General features: G+C 41.2%; 1 protein-coding gene across 1 annotated transcript; it reads right to left on the bottom strand.

Annotated features, from left to right (window-relative positions):
* Positions 1-11,846: 11,846 nt before the first annotated feature.
* On the bottom strand, positions 11,847-15,525 carry LOC310933256 (transcription factor Sox-8). The gene is made up of 3 exons (XM_083896693.1): positions 14,959-15,525; positions 14,440-14,675; positions 11,847-14,330 (listed from the first exon to the last, which is right to left on the bottom strand). The coding sequence occupies exons 1-3, from the start codon at positions 15,372-15,374 to the stop codon at positions 13,570-13,572; spliced, it is 1,413 nt and encodes a 470-aa protein (XP_083752819.1). The 5' UTR covers positions 15,375-15,525; the 3' UTR covers positions 11,847-13,569.
* Positions 15,526-20,945: the final 5,420 nt, after the last annotated feature.

The following is a 20,945-nucleotide window of genomic DNA, read 5'->3' as shown; positions in this document are numbered from 1 at the left end:
TCAGTTAGGATTCATTTTAAATCGTATTTTCAGTAGTGATATTAAGTAGCAATAAATGTGCATTGTGCTGCATTGAAAAAAATTAAAATAAAGATGATTATTTTTCTTTAATTAGTACATTAAGAACCTCCTGTTTGTAAGCAGAAATATGGGAAATATTAAAGTTAATGATTTTTCCCAGGTAGTGGGAGAAGCTGAGCATCAAACAAACCCATAGAAACTCCAATGTGGGTCTATCACCATCAGCCTAGACTAGATTTGAATTCAAACACAAGAAAATTGGAGACTGAATTATTGTATTCTCATCAAGTCATACAAATATACTCCAAAAGTGAGTTGGCTTTATGGAAGGACATTGACATTGTGTGTAATGTGCTCTTTTGAACACTGGGTGGGGCAAGAGATCACGGGAATCTGCTAATTGGTTGAAAAGATGTCCTAAAGTGCCATCTCGTGGCAAATCCCTGACTGTGCTACCAAGAAGTCAGTCTCTGAGCCTTTTTGAATGACTCCATGTACAAAACACAGTGTGTATTATACATATATTATACTTTTGTTCCATGAAACCTGTCATTTTACAGCTCAGCTGTGACTGAATTCTGTGGTAACTGTGGAGAACAGGTGGAACCAGCTCGTGTTCGACGACGTCTCCTTCTTCAGAGAAGATTAAACCACCTGTGAGCAGGAGAAAACGAAGATGACAAACCAATTCCCCGCACTTTGAGCTGTGCATCAATCAATCTCTCTGTTTCATTTTAATCGTCCATGGAGAGAGGAAGTGGGTGTGCGGGATGTGTGTGTCATGAGATGCAAGAGATACACTGTGCGTTGTGTGTTTAGCTGTTACTTGTGTGTGTGTGTACCGCTCGAGTGAATAAGTTGAGTGGGTTGGGTTGATGAGAAATCAGGGAATTGGGATGACAAACGTGCAGCTTTGTTCCGTGTAATTTCAGTACATGTTCAGGCTTGTGGAACGGATGTTCTCAAAATTAGGATTAGGTGGAAGGATTGTATTTAAAGTTTGAACAGCCTGGGATGAGTTTAAATATTTTTTGGGGGGAGGGGGGATTGTGTTTGAGAGTATTCGAGAGTGTTGCCCCCTCATGTTATGGACTTTGCTGCAAGTAAAGAAGAGATTGAGCCTCAGCTGTTGTTATGAACCGAGGACCTGGGCGACTGGACAGCTGCAAGAGCCAAGAAAGCAAAAGTTATTACCGTGCTGAGCAGTTGTCCCGTGTTTGGCCATGGAGTGCTGTCATAGCTGAAGGTGCAGAGGACACAGTGAAAGTGAGGACGGAGAGCTGTGTCCTTCAGGTCCCTCACGATCTCACTCAAAGGAATAATCATATTCTTCTCTGACATGAAAAGAAAGCTGGTTTGTTCAGCCGACATGTACAAATACATACATACAAATGAATCATGTGTTGCTGAATTTTGAAACATTTCCATCCTTTCAAATGCAAATTTCAGCTCTTACAAGACTGTGGGTTGCATTTTGGCATTTGCTCACAAATTCAAGGGGGGGAAACCCCCTCGATCTGTCTGCAAGAATGTGACTTGTTTTGCGAGTCAAATCAGCTGCTCTGGAGACATTTCAGAGGATAACCGGGGACAAGAGTGAGCAAGATATGTCTCTGGGAGAAAGTGATACCTTATCCAGGGCCTTCCCAACCTGCTTAGTGTTGAAGGGATATTTTGGAAAGTCCCTGCTGAGTAATGATTAAAAATGCCCGTCTTTACCTTGGAGCAAACCAACATCACATTTTGGATGCTGATGTTGTTACATATTAATGGTATTATTTTGTCAATCTCGAGATGCGCTCGTCTTCTGCGCAGAGAGGGCGACGGGGCTTCAGGATGCAAAAGTCTAGAATTATGGGCGAGTGAAAGCTTTTCTGGACCCGGTTCAAGAAATGCTGATGAAGCAAGACTAAACATTGCAAACCACAGTTGAAAGATGTGCACATGTGCTGGGTCCCCCCCTCCTTCACTCTTGCCACCCTGGGATTAGCCTCATCCTGGGAGAGCGGCTACATTTACATGTGTGCAGACACTGGCAGGTGAGCACACACACATTCACTTTCATCCCATTTCATCAAATTATGCACTCTATAATTGGAGAGAATTGAGAGCAAAGAGAAGGAAAGAAGAAACAGTAAGAATAATGTCAGCAGTGGTATATGTTAGCACAGAGTATGCAGTCCTGAGCAGTGTTGTAATGTGACAAAGTACGAATACTTTCTTACTGTAGTTAAGTACAAAATTCACATATTTGTACTCTACTTTGTTATTTATATTTCTAGCAACTTTGACTTTTACTCCACTGCATTTCCTACCAAATAAAATCAGAAGAAGAAGAGTTGGTAATGGTCTGTATTTATATAGAGCTTTTCTAGTCGTGGTGAGCTGCTTTGCTCTGCAGTTTTGCCATTCACACATTTCATACCTATTCACACACTGCATCATGGTGTAAAGTGTCTTGCTCAAGGGCACATTATAGACTAGCAGAGCCAGGAATTAAACCCACAGCCTTCCAGCTGAAAGACAACCTACGACTGAGCTACCATGGCTCAATCCTAACTCCTCACTTTTGTAATAGTTTTACTTTTACTTCATTTTATATCAGAAAATTACTTATATCTTATATGTTGGGTTAGGTTATGTTGTATATAGATATCTTAAAATGACACATTTTTCACTCATTACTCATTTGTCAGTGTGTATGTGACATTTAAAAATAATTGAATAATATAACTTAATAAATTATTCATCTCATACTAATTCCATGTATTTTCCTACCTTCTGTCTTCATAACTTCATAACTAAACTAAAACTAAAAGTCTCCCAGTGGAGTAACATTTTTTTTTTCCCCCTTTCCAAAGATTTTATGTCTTTAAAACATTACTAGGTGCCAATGCATGAACCAGGGAACAAGCCTAAATGGAAAATGCCTCTACTCGGTTCATTAGATTACAACAGAGAAGTAACAACATTTCTGTTTTCTGGATAATTTGAGCCTCCAAACGCTTCACACAGAAATAGCATTGTAACCCATCTTACACATACCCTATCTTGCATTTCCCATCGAACCCACTCTTTTCCATGAAACCATACAAAGCTGTTAGGAAGTAGCAAGGCCACTGGACCACCAAGCCCCCCTGCCTGTAAGGGGTCGAAGTTCAAGCTCATTAGCTGCTGGCACAAGCGAGGGTTTACTACGTCATCCTTCCTGCATCCTGGCAGTGCTCAGCTTGCTCGTCTCTCTCTCTGTCCTTGACGTCCTCTCATGCTTGCCACAAACCTTTTTAATTCCGACTATGCCATTATTTCACAACATCTGACATCATGATTGTGTCACCAAGACTTTGTGCAGTATTTTTTTTGCCCCTGACAGGGTTGTGACATGTCACTGAAGTGGATCATTAAGGACAACTAGGAAGAAAAAAAAGAAGAAAAAAGTAAATTGTGATGCATCCAACATGCAACACACCATATATAAGATTTAAATCAGGTTATTGCATCTTTTAAGTTGGAGTTTTTTTTAAAAGGTCCCATATTATGCAAAATCAACTTTTCAACCAATTAAATCCTTATATTTGGGACTCCAGAGGTCCTATCAGTCGGCAAAGTGTGAAAAAAGATGCCTCACTCATATTTTGACCTCCTCAGTCTAAGAATAGGGGATAAAACACGCGATGTTGACTTCCGCGCTCATTGGGACGTCACAATGTGCTAAATTCCTGGAATTTGTCCGCTTTGTCCGTAAAACACGAGAGAGTGCTGGCGAGGGCAACAGTATCTGAAAAACGGAAGTCCGCGAAAAGTTATATTCTTGGCTCCACAGTGCAACACAGAGTCCTACACAAACTTACAGCCTCAGAGGATTTATCTGTCCAGTGGATACATGTTATATATGATGACAATGTGCCTGCTAGAGCCTGCAAATGATCACTTTTCCAAATGCTAACTGCTGTTAGCTCCCAGTAGCCTCTTTGGCTGATGTCATTTCCTGTCCCCTTGTTTTAGCAGGGTGATTGAACTGCTGTGGTGCTTCATTCTTATGATATTTTGACCAAAGCATGTCATAGACATGTTCATTAGGACACCAGGGAACTAGGTTAACTTGGAGAAATAGGATGTAATATGAGTCCTTTAATGTCAACACTACCAGTGAGACTTTTAATGACTATTCAGACAGGCACAAATCTCAATTTTATGACGGTTATGAACCCAAACAAGGTCATATAGTCAACATTGTGCTGTCAAACAACGTAGCTGAAATCTTATGAATATAACAATCGCTGAGTGCCGACTGTCATGTTGAGAATTAACATGGGAGAAAATGCTGGCACTGAACCAAACCAATTCCTCAAGGAATAAAGGAGCAGAGAAAGGAGGGTTAAAACTAACACAAACTCCAGTTCATTAGTTACTGTTCTGTGGACATGGCTGACCTCACGCACAAACTCCACCTATGAGCATATACCTGCACCGAGTCATGTCGTGTCTGTTGTTTTACATCACTGACTTTACACAGCACCAAGTTTGGAGCGGCGTGTTTGCAACAAGCTAATGTGGCCGTAAAGTGTGTGTGTGTGCGTTATCTTTTACCCTCTAACAGCAAACACACTGATCTCATTTTAATGTATTCAAATCACCATCAGGCCACTGCTGCTCCAAGTATAACCTGCGACATTTGCATGGGGCAGCATTTAGCTGCCGCAGTCAAATCGGACTGCTCATCTCTAACACGTGCAGCGACAGTGAGCAGACACTGTTTCAGCGGGCCTGTGAATCACAGTGCAGTCCCACTCGATGCCCCCCTGCTGCGTCTCCTGAGCTGCGAGATCAGGCGACGGTCAGAGACCCAGAATAGGCGCCAGAGCGTTCTGCAGCGGGCGATGTCTTCGACCACACTGAGGTTTGCTGCCTTCACCGAAGCTCAGCCTATAATGAAATCGGTAGACCGCTAAAAAACTAAGGCTTCCTTTTACTCTCCATGCACTGTCCCATCTCTCAAGCCGCCCTGAGGACACAGTTGCATTAAAGGAAGGGTTATATTTAAAACCAGTGTGAAGGTTGCTTCACTTGTGTGTGTGTGTGTAGTAGATTGTGCTGCTGATAAAGTTCTTTGGTCTGATGTTGAATGTAAAAAATGTTGTTGGTGAGAAGGTAAACAGGTTTATATATGGGAAAACAATCTGTCCAATTTAACCTGTCTGTAGTTCTTGGAAGTACTAAGACTACTTGGAAGTGCTAAGCAGAACCATATAAGGTTCTTCGGCTTGTCCTCATAGGAGAACCATTTTTGGCTCCAGATAGAACCTATTTACTATAAAGGTTCCACCTGGAACCCTTTTTGAGGGTGCCGCCAAGAACCCTTTTAAAACCCATTATTCAGGAAAGGAGTTTCAAAGGGTTCTCTGGATCAAAATGGTTCTTACTGGAACCATTAGTGTTACCAAGAACCCTTGAAAAACCCAAGAAAGGGTTTTTCAGAAGCAAATGGTTCCAGGTAGAACGTCAGCCTTTATAGAAGGACCCTTTTGAAAGCATTATTTCTGGAGAGTGGAAAAGCTTTCATAATTCAAGTTAGGCTATAAATATATTATTTGATGTTGTGCGAGTGCAACATAGAAATAAAAAAACAAACCTGTTTATCACTCTAATTATATGATTTACTGGTTCTGCGGTTTAAGTCTCAAAAACAGAAACAAATAAACAAAGTCTCTCGACAAACTCTCTCTCTCTCTCTCAGTTCGCTAATCTTTGGCACTTGTACGTCTAAAGTTCAATCTATCGACTTTTTGTTTGGTTGACAATGGAGTAGTTTGCAGCTCTGTTAAAATCATGTCCAAAATCGCTCACAAAGGAAGGAATTTTCTAAAGCTTACTATATTTATCACATCCTCATTTCCATCTACATGTTGAATATCAGATTCTTCCTTCGGGACGAGGCTTAGGGAGAAGCAACACATTCAGAATGGCCATAGTGTCTGCTGATATTGACACTTTAAAGCAGGGGTGTCCAACTCATTTAAGTTCCGGGGTCATATACAAGTAGGTTGATAACTTTAAACAACAAGATCTCCAAATGTTTCCCTTCATTTTACATGTAATGAAGTATATTTGAACAAAATATATTATGAACAACCTGAAACACAATTTGCAGTTTCAACAATATTATGCAAAACTTTACCATTGGCACATGTGCACAACAACTGACAGATCACAGTGGATCTACAAAAGGCACAAAACATGTAGTTACAGGTATCTGAAACTGACAAATATAGTTTTTCACATTATGAGCAGACTGTAATCATAAAGTGAAATTTGTGGGCCGGTTCCGTATGTTTGGCACCCCTGCTTTAAAGGCCCTAGCAGTGATCAGTGTGCCACAGATATCCGTTTGAATGTGCCAGTCCATCTACTGTATGTTGTTTGTAATGACTTGTACTTTCTAACCAACTACTGCTGTACAGGAAATTGCCCTTAGGGGACATTAAAGTTTTACCTTATCTTAATATGTGTAGCTCATTCAAGATCCAGAGTAAGGAGCAAGAGCAGTTCATGTTTGACTGTGAAAAGGTGACAGAGGGTTGTGTTGATGCCTTCTCTTCTAATTGCAATTTAGGTCCACAGACATGCACGCACATGAAGACGCACATAAATGCACACGCGCACACACACACACACACACACACCTCCTGCTGGCCCCTTGCATATTGTTTTATTCTTTGACAATAGATTTAGTTACATAATGAACCCCATCCATATCAAAGGCTGGACCAGGGATAGACTGGCATGGCTCCAAGTCCCTCAGAATGGGCCAAAACCACATGGGAGAACAAACTCTTCCTTATTTTTCCCTTCTCTCTCTCTCTCTTCCCCCTCTACCCTGCTCTTTGTCATACCACAAAAGATATCAAGTGTGAGAGGATAGACATGTGTTGCTGATCATGCGCGTATTAAGCAAATATTGCGATGGTCACCTAATATGTTGCGGTGTTCTGTCCGTTTCAGAATGTCCCAGAAACCAGAGAAAGTGTGGCATCCCAGACATGGTTTTAAAATGCATTCCTCATGGCACTACAACACATTATATAGACAATCTAATGGTATAGGCTGCAGGGGAGTGGGGGGGGGGGGGGTATTTGCATCATACAGTATAAGGAATTTGATGGGCTCTCTTGGGTTCTGTCTGAATCGCCATGTTGCACTGGGTGACAGGATTCGGTGCTCCCACAGAGTGCACTCACACACGACTGTGCCAGCACTGAGCTACATTTAAAACTCTGGTCCTGCTGTCCCTGCTGCACCTTCTGCCAAGCAGCTCCTCAAACAATAAGAGAAATAAGGGAGGGAGGTTTTTTTTCTTTCTTTCTTGTCTTTTTTACCTGAGCCTTTTATTCTCCTCATCATATTTTAAATTATTATTATTATTATAATAACTTATTTTACTCATATGTTTCCTCCCCCCCCTTGTCTTTACCTTTACCCTTTACTACCTCTGCACCAGAAGCATGAAAAAAAAAAAAAAAAAAATGTCCTCCCACACTCAACATTCCAGGGTCTTTTAGAGGATCCCACATGCTGGTGGCTCAGTCTCTTTCTCCTCTGTCTCACTGTTGTCAGACGAGTGCAACGTGTGGGTGCTGGGGGCTACGGGACAGGCTGGGTGAGTGGGTGTGTGTGCGTGTGGGATGGGGGTTAATATGCTAATTCATTATTCTTAATTACATGAGTTTAAAATGAGAATCCCTCATACTGAAATTCCTGATGGCCCTAACGACTAGAAAGACACCCCCCCCCACACCACCACATTCATTTTAAACGATGCACAAAAATATGAACTGCTGTCAGTCATCAAACGTCTTTCCATCCTGACTCCAGTGTGATAACAAAGTGATAAATGTGTGGAGGAGAAAAAAAAAAATGAGATGAGACAACTCCACGCAAAGATGGATGGAGAAAGTACACGGCGTTTGGAGCGCTGCCACAGTTCACCGAAAGCAAAAAAAAGCTGTGACAATGAAAACACAGCCATAGTTACTAATCAACAAGTCTCAAAGCTGTGGAAATAAGATGAGCAGCGACGATGCCACCCCATTCACAAATGAGACGTGCCAAAAAAAAAGTGAAAAGGAGAGAACAAATGACGGGAAAATAAAAAAAAAAGAAAGTGAAAGACTGTGGACAACTGTTCAGAGAACAGACCAGATGTCAGATTGTTGCTGTATTTTTTTCAGTTTTCTTTTTTTATTTTTTTATTTTCTCCATGAAAAATAAATATATATATTTACTCCACCTGTGCTATCACCATGTTACAGTGTTTATTAATTCTAATATTCTAACATTATTTATTAAAATATATAATGTGTTATTATGTTATTATAATGTTATATGTATTTATTAATCAGTACATTGGTAAATGTATCTTTATAGAGAGTACATATGTAATTGAATGTATCAAAGGTGTGTTAGTGACTCGATGTCAAATCTCATAAGCACCAGAAACTTTAATTAGTCACTAAATCAGTCAACTGAAGCAGATTTATCTCAACAATTCTTCCCGATCGAAGCTCCAGATTTCAAATCTCATACTGATAATGAATATCCGTATATCCTTATATGTCCAGATTTACCCAGATATACTGTTTTTGAACCCTTTGACGCATTATCGATGACGACACATTTGTTCTTTTTTAGTTTTAGCGACAGTTTGTGCTATTCCAGCTTTTCGGTTTGTGAAAGCTGAGAAGTTGCACGTCAAAGCCAACGTGTGGTTATTACGGTTATGTCACTCTCGCCATTACAGGAAGCCAGAGAATCAGCATCCTTGTCACCAGAGAGGAGAGAGTTGGAAAAACACCTGAACATGAGTTTCCATTTTTTGGGGCCGATTCGGGACAAAAACTGTTCAAATTTCAAAATTTCCAATGTACAACTACAGTGGGGATTTCTTTATTTTAAATTGTCAATACATTATTTTAACATGCAGTAACGTGTACATAACTGCCAGATATTGGAAGTTATTCTGGAAAAAAATGGGCAAAAGCTCTTACAGGACATTCTCTGGTCCTTTTATAGTTAAAATATCCAAAAAAAATTAAGACCAGACAGACATTTTGAGGCTTAGGTGTTAAAGGGTTAAAATCCTAGAGTACAAACAAACTGCATCTTTATTGAGGATGAAACTAACTGTTGCAATTTGCAACCATTTTTCTCTTCAAATGTATTTCACCCACGATTAAAGGTGCCATATGTAAGAATGTGGCCAAAAATGGTTACTACATTCAAATTCAAAATACCGAGGTCTTTTAGGTTTCGTTTTCTGACGTAACTGGCAACCCGTGGTCGCTCGGCAGCTGAGACTCTACTGACTGCAATGATTGGTAGACGGCGGTAGGTGGCGCCGCATGCCAAAACATAAACATGATTTGCAGTCTGCAACATATTTTTTTTAATGCAAATATTTTGTCTGTACTGTTGTTGTTGGTGAGTTCAGTTTGTGATATGAATATTATTCCTGAGTCTCTGTGACATATTAGGAGGATTTTATGTCCAGTTGCTTTAGATTTATTACATTATGCACCTTTAAGCTAAAGTGGCTCCAGTTCAAATCAGGTCCTAAAAGGAAATGTTTGATGGAAGTATTGCTGGACCAGCTGTAGGTGGCCATCGCGGAGCCAACATCAATTCAGTGGTGTTCTGAAAGACGGCGTGTTCTTCTCTCCCCTTCTTCTCTGTACGGGCCCATCCATGAGGAAGTGGGCAAGTCAATGTTGGTTCTGTCTGCCACTGTGTTTTGCTTGGCCCGACCCTGCCAGCAAACACAAGAGACACCAATAATAAAGTAAGACAGCTTTATTTAGTGAGAAGAACTAGGAGACGAGGCTAAATAAGCCTCAGGAAGTCATTTAGTTGGGCGGAGCGGCTAAGATGTAGTTGGACGTTTTCTTTGGAAGCTGCGTGGGATCCTGTAGCAAACAAGATTGTACAGTATAAGCTGGATTTGACACATTCGTCACATTTCTGAATTCTCTGTTAAAACAAAAATATTGTTAAAGTTAAATCATCGTACAATTAACAGTAAAGCAGCCACAAGACATTAGCTGTGTGCCAGATGAAGAGCGGATGAGGCCCCGGCTGATTCAGTGACGTGCCATAACCATTCTTTATGTCCACTTCATTTCCTTTGCAAATGAGCCTCGGAGTTCTCAGAGTTTTCACCGTTCCCAGCTATACCTCGTTTTCCCCGAAACATGTTCCGAGTCAGCCAGGCTCGGAAAGACAGGATGAGACTATAACCAGGCGGGTTATCCTGGTCCTAACAATGGGATGTGGTCAGGTGGTGGACACACCAGTTGCACTGGGTTCATCATGTTTCCCCCCACATCTCTCTCTCTCTCTCTCTCCTGGCCCACTAACACCCTTCCCTGCATCAACAATACAGTTGGAATGTAGCACAGCCTTGGTGCACCAATGTCAAAATTACTGTAAATTGTATTCAGTTTCCATCCCCAGTTCTGTGCATGTACATGTGAAATGTGAAAAGAGTGTGAGGGTTTATGGGAAAGTGTGAACATCTACAGTCTCATATGCAGTCTGTACTGCCAGGATTTTTGTGCTCTAAACAATTTAATTTCAGCATATGCTCATAGGTAAAATATGTTTCTTTTTTTCTCAAAGAAGGTTGCGACTGCAGTGCAAAATTGTTCATTCATTCTTTCAGTGCCTCATTCAGTATAATGTGCTGTCGAACTCACAGTCCCCAGTCTTTTTTTTTTTTTTTTTTTTGCTATTTACAGTAGGGCTTTCAAGAAGCCCAATCAAAGACTGTGGACAAGTTCCAGGGAAACAGGACCCAAGCACCCTGAAGAGCCTTTCTGCCTCACTTTTATTCACTCCTGTTCTTTCTCAAGAGTTCCTCCTGAAAGTATTTGGCAAACACTGTTGAAAAAAAAAAAAAAAAAAGACTTTGAGGGAAGAAAAACAACAAGTCGCTCTTGAGCCACCCACACCCCATCTGCTGTGGTATTATCTTCTTTTATTATATACAGATAATGTGCACTGATATGATTTCTACAGATTGGTCTGGTGGTCATTGTGGTGGTTGTTCTTGTTGTCTTTTTTTTTTGTATGTTTTTTCGTGAAGTGTTGTGTGATATGAGACAGTGAAGAGGGGGAATATCCTCCCCCATGTGCATCTAATCGTCCATTCAGGACCCTCTTAATGGCTTGTCAGTTCCCCTTGCCCTTCCATTTTCTGTCCAATTAATTCCTTTCTAGCTCTCCGGATAAAAGGACACAATAGGGCCCTCCACCGCATAATGAATCATTAAAATTCAGCAGCGCGGCCCTGGCACTTGGCTTCTCCCTGGGCTGGTTAGGGACTGCTGCTTGGCATGCATGCCAGGGCCAACTTGAGCAATCCACCCTCTGGACCAGTGGAGATATAATCTCTCCTCATTCCTCTCTTTTCACTGGTTTGACGAAAACATTTAATCTGTCTTTTTTTTTTTCTATAGGCACATATGAGGACACGTTGATTTTCTATATATGAAACATCTAGGAGATTTGTTTTTGACACTTTTTCTGTGAGGAAAAATGCTATAAAAGAACTTATGTATTATAGGAATAATGGTCTCGTCTCACAGCTGTAACTCACAGTACAGATGTTAAACCAAAAATTCAATTATTTTACAAATTATTTCCCTATATCTTTTAGAACAAAATACGACCGCCGCGTCACACAAATGAGAAAGACACAGACAAATATGAAGAAAAGTATCTTTTATTTTTTTTTTGTATTTTAAAAAAAAAAATGGCCAGCAAATGGGGTTAGCTGTGCACGTGTGAATCAAACTCGAGTTAATAGAACAACAATCATTTTCACAGCCTCTCTTCACAATTATACACCAGAGTAATATACAAAACACAGTCCTGTGGAGGAAACTCACGAGCACGGCGCTCTGTGTGCGTTTCTCATAAAGCGTCTCACAGAACGTCACAAACCAAAAGGCTGCAAGGAATGACGTCAAATTAGGAATAAAAATCAAATTAATTCGCAGGATTTTCCTGGTGTAGCTTACTGATTGTGTGCTGCCGCAAGTTTGTTAATAATCCGCTTTTTCATACTGAAATACTGACGATAAGCATTAGAAGGCACAAAAACTTTCTTTCTTTTTCTTTTTTCTTTTTTTTGCGCGCGAGACCACAGCAGTGAGTTGGCATGGGGATGCTGGAGATATATTTAGGCTAATACACACACACTTCTTTAAAGCCTATACTTCGCATTAAATAATCCACAAAGTAATTTTCAGTAAAAAGTTTGTTTTAGGCATCACCGGTGTCATAGGATAGGTGTCTCTACTCCAAGGAAATGGCTCTCGCAAAGAGATGCACTCCCTGACACACACACACACACACACACACACGCATGGATGCATGTGCGCACACATGAGCGTATGTTGCTCATCCACATGGTCCAGCTGACGTGTCACTCAGAGCGTGTGGTGTTATTTTACCCCATTTCCTTTAACCCTCGATCATGACTAATCGCAATTTGCCAAGCATTGCTTTCAAACACCTGTTCTGTCCTGCGCCTGCGTCTATTTTGTCCTCTCTCGCCAAAACGGGAACGGAGACGAGAAGTTGGACGGTAAAAATCGTCTTTAATGGAATGATGTCAAATGCACTGGAATTGTACTGACCTTAACTTCATTTACTTTGTTGTTCAACACAAGCCAAACAGTACTGTCAATAACCAAACTCACATTAAATGTGTTTATCTACTTAAAAAAACAAAACAAAACAATAAGAAACCAATAATGCAGGAACATAAATACATATAAGACTTTTATGCCAAAATGACCTTATATAAGATTCATATGAGCCATTTAGTTAAGACGCATCCACCAATGCAAATGGACAAAAATGTGCTGAGATATAGCTCTGGTCATTGATGTAAATTTTTTCGGCAAATTTACATAATTGGTCCCGTGTATTTTTCTCCAAAGTATCTGCTTCTCCGTGAAGAGGACACAAGGGGTAGTTAGGGTGAGATGGAGGCAGGTGATCCGATGTGGCGACCCCTAAAGGGAGAAGCTGAAAAAAAGAAGAAGAAGTATCTGCTTCTCCATCTGCTTCACAACAAAAATTGGGCCAAACTGTTTCTCTCCTACACAGCTCAGTGGCAGGCCTTTGCTTTACCTCAAGTGTGCGCATACGTGCAATCTTAAACTAGAAAGGGGGGGTGGGAGGGGGGGCTGTACGGGATGTAGGCGTAGGCGACGTGTCCTCATGGAGGAGTTTGGCTCACCAACAACACAATTTGTCTTTGTAAAAAGTCTTCTGTGTGTTTTCATCGCAACATTATAACTTTGTATAAAATCAGCAGGCACTTTTTTTTTTTTTCCTTTTGTCGGTTTCACGTTCAAATCGTCACAGGTAACCTACGACCATCTGCACACACACACACACTCCTCCACTCGCACCATACGTCCTTCATTAGTAGTGCATGAGTCTGAACGGGTCTCTGGTGTTGTGCTGTTTTTCTCGTTACCCCTAAGGTCGAGACAGCGTGGTGTAGACGGGCTGGTCCCAGCTGGACGCAGTGGGACTGTGGGCAGGAGCCATGGACAGACTGTTGAGGATGGGGCTGGTGTAGGGCCGCCTGGATGAGTGGAAGTAAGGATACTGGTAGAGGCTGGAAGGGTAGCCGGAGTAAGGGTTGTAATAGTTGGAGCTCTGGAGGTCAGTATAGTCACACTGGGAGCTGGAGAAAGAGGCCGCGGCTGCAGCAGCAGCAGCTGATGTGGCCGAAGTGACGCAGGCTTGGCTACTGAAGGAGCCATAATCGGAGTGCGAGGGTGACCCATGGGAGTGCTCGCTGTAGTGGCTGGGGCTCAGTTGCTCCGTTTTAATATGGAGTCGATGTTGGGCCACCTCGCCGCCAGAGGAAGAGGAGGAGGACATGGGGCCTTTGCGACTCCACACTGATCCGTTGGGACCGGTGTGGCCGTACGAGGAAGTGTAAGAGCTGCCGGGTGCTGGAGCCTGCCCGTGGCTGTGGTCTGAGGGCAGGGCGGAGGAGCCTGAGGTGTGGCCGTTGAGCGGGAGGTACTGGTCGAACTCATGCACGTCGAAGGTCTCCATGTTGCTGATGACATCAGTGCTAAGCTCGGAGATGTCCACGTTGCTGAAGTCGATGTTTTGCCTGCTGCTGTCAACAAGACGACGGCCTTCGTGTTTCAGATCCTGCTTCACTCCGTGGTGCAGATCTGTTTTGGGAGTAGTGGGTGGCGTTGGGGGACCATGGGGCTGACCTGAGGGGAAAAATAATGTTCATTATCTCATGCAAATTATTACAGCAGCCTAAAAATGTTTTAAAATCAAACTATTAAAGAACTTGCTTAAGTAAACTTGACAACACACCTGCATGTTCAGGGTGGTGGTGTCCATCTGTCATGCCTGCCAATCCTCCCATACCTGGTTCAGCTTTGTACATGTGATGTGCCAGTTCTGCTCCCGAATCGGAGTCACTCTGGCCTGGCTTTACATTCTTCCGTCGCCGAGGCTGGTACTTGTAGTCTGGGTGATCTTTCTTGTGCTGAACACGAAGCCGCTCTGCTTCGTCCACAAACGGCCTCTTTTCACTCTCTGAGAGCAAACTGTGGTGAGAAAGAAGGAACGAAAACATTGAAATTCTGATGCCACAAGCCACATCAAAACTTTTTTTTATTACCATCAAGGAGTCAGGAAACACTTTATATTGTCTCATTACAATTCTACACCATTAAACATTGTTAAAACTTAATTATTTATAAGCCTAAGTCATTGCCAAAGGATGATACAGTTTAATTATTTAATAAATGTTGCTGCCACTTGTCTCTATATATAAATCTAAAGCTGTTACCTTCTTTTAAATATGTAAATATGAAAAATATCTCTTACCGCCACAGTTTCCCGAGCGTCTTGCTCAGCTCGGCGTTGTGCAAGTGCGGATATTGATCCGCCAGCTTTCTGCGCGCCGCCTGCGCCCAAACCATAAACGCATTCATGGGTCTTTTGACGTGGGGCTTGTTCTTCATGGATCCGCTCCCTCGCACGGGCATGGGCACCAAGGACCAGTCGTATCCCTTGAGCACCTGAGAAACGGCTTCCCGTATGCACGCGGGGAATCGGTCGTCATCCTCGCAGTCCAGTTTCTTGCCCAGACCGGTGAGCAGCGATCCTTGGCCGTCGGATCCCGTCGGCGAGGACGGTGCGTCAGAGTCGGACTCGTCCTGAGACATGGAGCTGTTCGTGCCCGATGGACTGCACGGCTGGTCGCTGCCACACTTGTCATGCTCCTCCGTCATTTTTAACATTATGTATTCAGACCCAGCGGAATGAAATATCCGAAAACAAGGTGTGAATATCAATAAAAAAAAAAAAATATTAAAAATGTTGAAGAATGAAGTCAAAGGCGCATGGAAGTGGCCAGTGCGCTTTTTCTTTTGTGCACACGCTGCGCCACAGTCAGTAAATCCCCTTTCACAATATCAGTCAGTGAGAGGCTGCTGTTGATCCTTCTGCTTCCCAAGTTTGTTTGTCTTCGTTTCGTCTTGTTGTCCTTCGCTGTCATGAGAGATGCGGTGGTGAAAGTTGCGGTCCACACTGTCTGTAAGCTGAGGCGCTCCACGTTACAGCAACTTGTGTGTGGAGTTTTAAATCGTCACTCCACCTTCCGCGTGGGATTGGCTGGAACAAATCCCCGCTGCGCCCATTGGTTCAGCTTTTAATATGGGCTTCATTATTATAATGATTTTCTTTCTTTCTTTTTTTTTTCTTTTTTTTTTAAATCGGGTATAACGTTCTGTTTTTTATTCAAGGTGTACACGAAACACTTACTGGACATTTATTGGATTCAGGACTTAGTCATTAATAGACAACTTTTGGGTGGTTATATTCATATGTTTATGCAGTAAATAAAAAGTTTGTATTAGTAGTGTTGTCTCCGTATACCTGTATTGTAATACACTTTTGCTTTTAATTTCAATATAGGGTATTTCAATCAAGATATTGACTTATGTTGAATGAATATTGAATTTGTTTTTTTGTTGTTTTTTAAACAATCTATGAATGTGTCAAATGTAAAACAAAACCATCAACAATGACAAATGTAAATTTCTATCAGTCTGACAGATGTGATTATGACAGAGAGACACAAACACAATCTAGTAAAAACTGTTTTAATGGCGAGTCCAATACTTGATAATAAGATGTCCATGGTACTATATACACACATATATACATATATATGTGTATTATTAGTCCAATACTTGATATTAAGATGTCCATGGTACTATATACACATATATAAATGTACACACATATATACATATGTATATTATTAGTCCAATACTTGATATTAAGATGTCCATGGTACTATATATATATACACATATACACACATACACACATATATACATATATGTGTGTGTATTATTAGTCCAATGCTTGATATTAAAATGTCCAATACTTGATATTAAGATGTCCATGGTACTATATACACATATATAAATATACACACATATATACATATATATGTATATTATTAGTCCAATACTTGATATTAAGATTTCCATGGTACTATATACACATATATAAATATACACACATATATACATATATATGTATATTATTAGTCCAATACTTGATATTAAGATGTCCATGGTACTATATATATATATATATACATACACACACATACACACATATATACATATATATGTGTTTGTATTATTAGTCCAATGCTTGATATTAAGATGTCCATGGTACTATATATATATATACATATACACACATACACACACATATATATATGTGTATATTATTAGTCACTTATTTGATATTAAGATGTCCATGGTACTATATATATATGTATACACATATACATATACAAACAATATATGTATATGTGTATGGACTATTTGTACATACATATGTATGTATATATTATATTACATACATAATCCATAATCTGGACACACAGTCATTGTGGTCTTTGCGGGATCCATCACAGGTGAGTTTTTCTATGACTGTCAACATATAAAAAGCAGAGCAGATAAGAGGACGAGGGGCTGAGTCACTGCCTTTGTTCATGGTGTCTTTGTGTTCATGTATTTTTTTTTAAATCACCGGGCCTCTGTGTGAAAAGACAAGGTATGTTTGTCCTGGATGTCAGTTTGCTTTGCTCGACGTACGCTGCATGAGGCACGAGGGAAGACGAGAGTTTAATACTTTGGAAATCTTCGAAACTGGAGGTTTTACATCAGGGATTTTCTGCCACAGAGGTGAAGGTTTGCACAGTAAGGTAAGATGTTTTTTTCTTTCATTAGCATTAGGGTCAAGAAGACAAAGAGCTTGAAATTGAATGAAACCATATTTTTTATTTAATGTAGGACTGGCTGTCTCTCATTACCGTACAACGTAACACCAAATTACTTGTTTCTGTTCTGTTTTAAAAGTTACCCTTTACCAGAAGGTTGGCCGGTCTTTTATTTTATTTTTTCCCTTCTTTTTTTTTCTTTCTTTTTTTTGCAGCTGCTGTCAAAGTGCGTGTTTGGGTCAAGTTGTGTGTGAGTGAGACAGAGAGAGACAGAGAGATAGAAGGAGGGGGTGCAGACATACAGTACAGATGAGAGTTGTCAAACATTTACATGTCTAGCTTTTGCACATGGTGAAGTATCTGATGAGTGTCTACATCCACAGTATTATGTATGAACGTATGCATGCATTTATAAGATATCAAATATCTTATTTTATGAGACATAATTCTGCTCTTTCCACCAAATGTCCTTTGATCAGAGTTGAGTCATCCACAAATCAATACTCACAAAGCCAGAGTGTCATAGTTCCCAAAAGTGCTTACATAAAAGTGTTTACACTTAATGGGTAAACCCGACACATCAGGACGAGTGCACCATGTGTGACGACGGCTGTTGTCAAGTGGCGCTAAGACTGTGGGACAGACTTGGCTTTTCTGAGACAGAGCGAGAGGGAAAGAGACAAACTTAAAAAGGCTCCAGCTTTATCCCTCCCTGTATTGTGGTGAGAAAAACTCTGGCCAGAGTTTCTTGGGCTCTGGGCTCTTGATTAGAAAAGGAAAGAGCAGCAGAGGAGAGGTAACCACGCATGAACCTTAACTGTCTCAAAAAGTGAAGGAAGGTTTTAATTTTCCTATTTTTTGCTACATGCATCTCAAAGGAGAGAACTGGGGTAAGGATTTTCCGATTTCTTTCGGGCTCTAGACGACGAGATGTTAGCTCTTGTTTGTGTCCTATAGGCGCTTCTACACCACATGTAAATTATACTCTCTGGCTTCTAATGTGCATACAAATTAAATTACACAGTCACCCGCAGGAATCTTGCCCCCTTTGGTCTCTGCCTCTGTGTTTTAATACACTAAGGCACATTTCTTTACTCTGGCCAAGTTACTTGAAGATATGTGTTCGGCAGATAAAATTGGCATAAATTACAAAAGCATTGTACAGTGTAGGGGGGGGGGGAGAAAAAGAGCCTTAGATGTGTTTGAATGACGTGAACCCGATGAGTTCATAAAGGTCATCAAGTTTTTTTTTTTGTTGTGCATCCAAAACAAAATGTAGCATGCAAATCATTTAATATTTAAATCCTTAGTGACGTAGAAATTATGCACCACAGGATAGAATTTACAAAAAAAAAAGATTGTGGAAACCCCTGCCTATAGTCACCACAGTGCCATAATCAAAACAGCGGGCACTCATTTGTGTTAAATAATCCCGCTGATTGCACACTGAGTCAACGCAAACTTGGTGAACTGTGGAGAGTGGCATGCCCTCCCTCTCACCCAGACAACTCCAACCACTGCCTGACCACATGTGGAACAAGCTCCCGGGCTGCTAACAAGCCGTATTTCTCCCCAGCACCACATCAACCAGACCACTTCTATCTTTGGTTTCACACACTTAGATAGAAGGCAATTAGTGCAGAATTTACAGTTGCAGTGAATGCAACTGGAAGGCGGGGAGAGTATTACAAAATCGCAACTCTAAAACCCAAAACTTACGATAGATAGATAGATAGATAGATAGATAGATAGATAGATAGATAGATAGATAGATAGATAGATAGATAGATAGATAGATAGATAGATAGATAGATAGATAGATAGATAGATAGATAGATAGATAGATAGATAGATAGATAGATAGATAGATAGATAGATAGATCGATTTCAGGTTCACACGCTCATTATAGCAAACTCTCAGTGATGGATGTACCTACTCCTCCTCCTCACTGCCCCCCTCTCTACTCATCCGACCCCTCTTGAACATGGACGGTGGATGTTTTCCATTTTGGTCTGTGGCCAAATGTATTTTCCAGGTTGTCTACTTAGTGGGGTCGAGGACCTGGGAATGTTTGGCTGCGCTGGTTCTAATCACCCTCCAACCCCCATGACAGCTGCTCCGTGTTAGGACCTCCCATCGCCCCCTGACCCCGTGCTATCCCAAATTCATTCTATTAAAACGCCATAATGAGGGGTTTACTGGACCCATTGCAGGTTTTATTTAAACCTATTAGTCGACGCAGAAAGATGGGAGGGAAGGGCTTGCACTGAGAGGAGGGAAGGAAAAGGACTGCATTCGAAACTGAAGGAAACAATTAGTCCAAAACGCATCAGGGTGTGTTTGGCCTTCGGCCGCACTCATTTTTAATGTCAGGAGTATAAAGAGAACTCAAGTGTTTCCAGATTATTTGCTGTGATTTCTCCCTGACACTAAACTGTTTTTTTTGTGTGTGTGTGTGTGTGTGCCGACTGATGATCGTGCTGCGTGTTAATTTGATTTAAGGCATTACTCCTTTCTATAAATCTTAGATCCGAACATTTAGTCAGCAGGTATCTCGGTTTTGTAACGTCCACGAGTGCAGAAAGCTGCCGACACAAAGATCGACGTACTTCCATCCCATAAATAAGCAGTAGAAATGTCCACTGTTGCTGCGTGTTAAGATGTTCAGCAGGGACAATAGTTCTCATAGTGTATCTCATCTGAAGACAAGTGTGAGTATCTGTGTGTGTACATGGGTTTCATTTTCCTTCCTCTGATCTACATCTACACTCCCCCCCCTTTTCTATCTTGCTTCCCTCTCATCTCCACGGCATATGTTCTGAATAAAAACCTGCGGTGTGCAGAGTCTTCCACATTGTCTCCTTTTTCTTATTCTTGATTCTCATAAATCATCGCTCCAATTTGCCTGTGAATTAGATGGTGTGGGACATGTAGACATTCAGGACATGGCTCAGGGGCGGCGAGAGTACAGAGAGCCCACCCCTTGACTTTACGGGAAATGGGCGGCCGCTCCACAAAAGCAAGACTATTTAGAGAACTTCTCTGGCTGTGGGGACTTTGCCTCACAGTGCTGAGATAACTGTGGTGGCTTGTTTTTTTATTTACAGATAATCAAAACAAGAATTAAAAAAAAAATCCAAATAAAAAAAAAACACCACACATTTGCACTGTTTTACGAGCACAAGAACCGAGCACGGGGAAATAATCTACAATACAAGAGCACGGAAAGTGCGTATAAACCAGCTCAGTGCACACAGATCAGCACAGTATGGAACCTAAATCTCTTGTGTACAATTCATACAGGATAATTTATAAGCTATTATAAATGATTATTGGTGAAGTGGATCATATTCTCCAATTAGTCTCTCAGAGTGCCAGCCAAGACTTTCAGTGTTTAAGAGCTGCAGTTAGTCTGTCTGTCTCCAGCCTGTCTGCAACCTCCAAGAGAAACTCGACGCTGAAAAACAGATTGGCACACCTGCTGCTAACCACATGAAGAAGCTGTATGTGTTGTGATCATTTGAATACACATTTCTTAAAGTCTCGCTGCTCTGAAATGGTTTCCAT

The sequence above is a fragment of the Microchirus variegatus genome (genome assembly GCF_963457635.1).
Source record: "Microchirus variegatus genome assembly, chromosome: 10".
Taxonomy (NCBI): domain Eukaryota; kingdom Metazoa; phylum Chordata; class Actinopteri; order Pleuronectiformes; family Soleidae; genus Microchirus; species Microchirus variegatus.
This window is presented reverse-complemented; position numbering and strand designations above follow the sequence as displayed.